The sequence below is a fragment of the Arachis stenosperma genome, chromosome 6 (assembly GCF_014773155.1).
Source record: "Arachis stenosperma cultivar V10309 chromosome 6, arast.V10309.gnm1.PFL2, whole genome shotgun sequence".
NCBI lineage: Eukaryota > Viridiplantae > Streptophyta > Magnoliopsida > Fabales > Fabaceae > Arachis > Arachis stenosperma.
Window position 1 is genome coordinate 108,522,675 of NC_080382.1, and position 5,054 is coordinate 108,527,728.

A 5,054-nucleotide genomic window follows, 5' to 3' on the forward strand; every position below is an offset into this window, starting at 1 on the left:
TTGGAATGAAGTTGCCGAAAAATAGTATTAACATGAGAGAAAATATAACGAAATAACGCTTTTTTTTTTCCATTACCTTGCTGTGTTTGTTTAGTGGGTGTGTCCATCAAATTTTGAGACACGCCCACACATTCACACCCATATTTCATGTTTGGTTTTCAAATACATAAAATAAGCAAAGATACTAGTACACATTGGTATACACATTGGTACACAAATACATAAAATTTGTGTACTGCCACTTTATTGAGACACTAAGACACAAAGTTTAAGACATAAGTTTTTCCACTTTTATCCTTAATAGTAGTGACTGTGGTGATTTTTTTTTGGGAGATAAGGATAATATTGATATTTACAATTTATGTTATGTCTTGTGCATAGTTACCAAACAAAGTAAAAATTTTGTGTCTCTTTATATATATATGTCTTCAATATTTGTGTATTTGTGTCTATGACTTCACCCATATATAAACCAAACAATAGCGGAACTGTTAACATGAACATACAACAGCAACTCACACATACATTGACAAAAACGATTATAAACATTAAGATGCCTATAAGCGATGCTTTTGCTATTTTAAGTAGCAAAACATTTGTTAAGATCTAATTCTGTTTACATTTTTTTGTTTAATTTTAATAATTCAGAACAGAGACATAAGAAGATGGGGTCTTGCATTGAACAACTTGCAACAGAGGCTATTTCAAAACTTGGAGATTTGATAGTGAAGTCCACCGTAAAGCAATTCGAATATCTGATTTGTCACGAAAGACTTGTCGGCAACCTAAGAAAAGAACATGAGAAGCTGATGGGCATGAAAGATGCATTGAAAGGGCAAGTGGAAGCAGATAGAAGTAGAGGTCTTGTAATCGCAAATAATGTGCAAAAGTGGCTCTCTGCTGTGGAAGCGATTGATGCAAAGGTTAATAAACTCTATGAAGATGCAGTAGAAAACAAGCGCAAGAAATGTGTTGGTGGAAGACTTGATTACTCATTGGGCAAGCAAGCGACAAGAGCATCACAAGAGGTTGTAAGCTTGGCGGAGCAGAAAGATGAACTTCAACCCATATCATATCCTAAGCCTGCACCAAGGCTTGGACCTACCTTCACTCAAGACATCAAGGGGTTGGAGTCGAGAAAAAAGATCATTGGGGATGTTATGGAGAAATTGAAGGATGACAAGATCAGAATGATTAGCATTTGTGGCATGGGTGGGGTGGGAAAAACCACCCTAGTGAAAGGTGTTATCAAAGTCGTTGAATCAGAAAAGCTATTCGATAAGGTTGTGATGGCAGTGGTGTCTCAAAATCCAAATTACCAAATGGTCCAAGCTCAAATTGCCGATGGGCTAGGGTTGTCATTCAGAAGTGGGAGCGTGCAAGGAAAAGCACGGGAATTACTTGATTACTTGCAGGGTACTAGTAGGGTGTTGATAGTGTTTGATGATGTGTGGTCAGAGCTTGATTTTGAGAGCATTGGAATTCCTTCACTTGGACATGAGAAAGTATGCAAGATATTGTTCACATCACGAAACGAACAAGTATGTCGCAAGATGGGAAGCAAGGAGAATATACAGCTTCATGTGTTGCCTGAAGAAGAAGCCTGGGACCTATTTCGGGACATGGCAGGGGTTGACACTACAGACAAGGCCAACATAAAGCACATTGCAAGGAAGGTTGCAAAAGAATGCGGAGGCTTGCCCCTTGCTATTGTGACAACAGGAAGTGGGCTACGAAACAAAGCTAAGCCTCAATGGGAGTATGCACTTGAGCAACTACAACATTCTAAGTTGCAGAATAAGGTTCAATCAAGCATTGAGCTTAGCATTACATCTTTAGGAACTGAAGAGCACAAATATTGCCTTTTTCTTTGCGCCTTGTTTCCTGAAGACTTTGATGTTCCGGTAGAATGTGTGCTGCGTCACGCCGTGGGGATGCGATTGATTAATTTGGCTGGTGCGCTGGGAAAAGCAAGAAACATGGTGGACACTTTGGTGGATGACCTCAAAAGGTGCTTTTTATTGCTGGAAAGTGGAAAACGTGACTGTGTGAAGATGCATGATGTTGTACGCGATGTTGTCTTATCAATTGCATCTCGAAAAGAGCACGGCTTTGAGGTGCGGCAAGGTAATGATGAATTGAAGCAGTTGAAGAAACAAGACAAGGTGGATCATTTCAAAGCACTGTCACTCATTTTGGCAGATGCAATCACCAATGGCATAGACTATCCAATGCTTGAGCTCTTTCAAGCGCGATCAGAAAGAGAGGAAGCGATTTTGTGGCCGGAGAATTTCTTCCAAAGAATGAGTAAGATCAGAGTTTTGACAATGAACAAGTTGCGCATTCCAACAATGCCGTCTCTTTTCCAAACCCCCGTGACCTTAAGGACATTGCAATTAGAAGATTGTGATGTTGGAGATGTGTCCGTGATTGGCAATATACTTGTTGAACTCGAAATCTTAAGCCTCTCCCGCTCCAACATTAAAGAACTTCCAACTGAAATCGGACAATTAAGCTCTCTGAAATTGCTCGACTTGACAGAATGTAATGAACTTGCCATCATTTCAGATAATGTCTTTGCAAGGTTGTCCCAGTTGGAAGAACTTTATTTCAGGGTAAGCAACTTCCCTTGGATGCTAAACAAGCCAATTCTCGGTGAGTTGATAGAACTTTCTCAACACTTGAAGGTTTTTGAAATCCGAGTAAGAGAGGTAGAAATTCTGCCTAAAGATTTGAGTTTCAAAAATATAGAGAGGTTTTGGATTTACGTGGCTCAATATGTATATTGGGGTGACAATCGTGGTTTTGGATATCTGGAGCCAAATAAGTTAGTGTTCAGACATACAAGTTACAAGAAGTCTATCAAGTGTAGCCCAGTACTAATGCAATTGATTAAGAGATGTGAAGTGCTCGAGTTAGTACACGTGAAGGACTTGAAAAATGTGATTTGTGAATTAGATGACAGTGGATTCCAATGCTTGACAAATCTAACACTAGATTCATGTCCAGATGTTACGTATGTTGTAGATTGCATCACTGCAACTTCTTACACTGCCTTCCCGCTATTGAAGTCATTGTCAATAACTAATCTCCCAATGCTAAAGGAGATATGTAAGGCATCCGAGAATCACCATAAAGTCAACAACCCGTTGATTTCTGAGTTCTTAAATTTAGAGAAATTGTATTTGGGGCGTCTTCCACTATTCACTGGCTTCAGCAATGCCATCGATTCAACTGAGCCACCTTCATCAACAGATTCATCTCATCGTGTAAGTTCCTTATTTATCTCTGATCACTCATTCTTGCTAATTCCTCACAATTCAAATTTCTTTATACCATTGCGGTACATGCTTTTTTTTTTTATCATATTCAATTTTCTTTATATATCGCATCATATGACAAGAAGGGGGGAAAAGGTCTGCTGTATACAAGTTTCAAGTGGATGGCTAGTTTCATTTTTTATATTACATTAAATTAAATAATAAAAATACAAAACAAAATTGAAAGCCAGTATAAAAGTGGTATAGTTAGCTATTCAAAGCATTTTTATCCAATTATTCTAAAACAATAACCATACAACAGAATAATCTATTTTATACATAATAATCATGTAAATATTTTTCTTATATGTATTTTGTGTTTCTATTTTGTTTTATATATACTTCTTTCCATTTTATTTTCTCATGAAATATAATAATTCTATTTAAAAATTGATTCTCTCACTCGTAAAGATGGTTTTGAAATTGAAATAGTTTGTTATATAGTTCACACGATTTTCTTTAAGCATATTTTGGTAATCTTAGCTTATACTATAATATACTATAATCGACTTGAACCAAATGTGTTACAAAAATTTGATCAAATACACAAATTATTTGTTAAACACAAAAGTTTATTTGCAATTTATAAAAAGAATGTTTTTTTTTAAATTTTTGTTGTATTTTCAAATTATTGAGGGATTTATTTATTTTTGGTGTCTTTAAGAATTATTTTTGTAGCAATATAAACTTTTGAATACACATTTTTGTATTTTACTTAATAAAAAATGTTAGAGGGTGAATACTTTTAGTAGAAATATATAGAAAAAGACTATTATTAGGTGAAAGTCAAGATAAATATAAAAAAAAATGATCAACTATGGAACATTTTACATGATTTTGCCCCATTAGTGAACAACATTTTTTTGCCCACAATTTTTGCCCTCATCGAATCGAGGGAGTATTTCATTATCATTTCTTCAGCACTGTCAATTTTGTTGGGAAGTTGGTTGTTGAACGATGCGGTGAGGATAATGAGACACAAGATACAGTGTTTTTATAGTACACAAAGATTATTTAATTTCAACTGCTAGTTATTTATGATTTGTGATATGTATATCTTCTGATAGTCTCACTTATTCACCAGAGTAGAAAAATCACATCAGATATATATTAAAGTCTCAAAGGAATGGTGCATCGCTTCCAATGTAATTGAAGAGATACATAGTCTTAATAATTTATAAGACTCGAGAAAAATGAACAAATGCTCACACATGTATATGAATAAAATTTCTTTCAATACCCATTTAATATGTTTTATATAGTATTTTCTAAAATTATTTCTCGAAGGAAATAGAATATCATGTATAATTCCTGTTGCAACAATATCAATTATCTCCATATTATTTATATGCGGACAGGGTTCGAGTTGCACAAATGAAAGAGTTAATGCTTCACAAACTAAGGAAGATGAGTCTATGTCTAAATCAAATTGTCAAAACAAGTTATTTTCATCTATTTGGATGCTACAATTTCCAGTATTGGAAACCATCACCTTAGAGATCTGTCATTCCTTGGAGGAAGTATTTGACTTGCGAGAATATTCAAAGTCGTCGAATACCCAAATGTTTCCTCAGCTGCGAGAAATCAACATCTATAGACTTCCTAACCTAAAATATGTATGGGGTAATGTTCCGCATAGCGTTGATGGGTTTCACAATTTGAGATCAATTCAAATTTCGTCATGTGACTCTTTAAGTCACGTGTTTACACCAGCCACTGTCAAAGCAATGGTGA

The 5,054-nt window shown here is 35.5% G+C and overlaps 1 protein-coding gene across 1 annotated transcript; it reads left to right on the forward strand.

Moving 5' to 3' along the window:
* Positions 1-665: 665 nt before the first annotated feature.
* Positions 666-5,054, forward strand: LOC130934383 (disease resistance protein UNI-like). Its single transcript, XM_057863958.1, has 3 exons — positions 666-3,269; positions 4,679-4,936; positions 5,034-5,054. Exons 1-3 carry the CDS (start codon positions 666-668, stop codon positions 5,052-5,054), a joined length of 2,883 nt encoding a protein of 960 aa, XP_057719941.1.

What these genes read in the sequence shown, in the direction of transcription:
- LOC130934383 (XM_057863958.1), top strand. Translation starts at nt 666, where the DNA reads ATGGGGTCTTGCATTGAACAACTTGCAACAGAGGCTATTTCAAAACTT. An exon ending in CAACAGATTCATCTCATCGT is followed by an intron (nt 3,270 to 4,678) that starts GTAAGTTCCTTA and finishes ATATGCGGACAG; the next exon opens with GGTTCGAGTTGCACAAATGA. An exon ending in GACTTCCTAACCTAAAATAT is followed by an intron (nt 4,937 to 5,033) that starts GTATGGGGTAAT and finishes TGTTTACACCAG; the next exon opens with CCACTGTCAAAGCAATGGTG.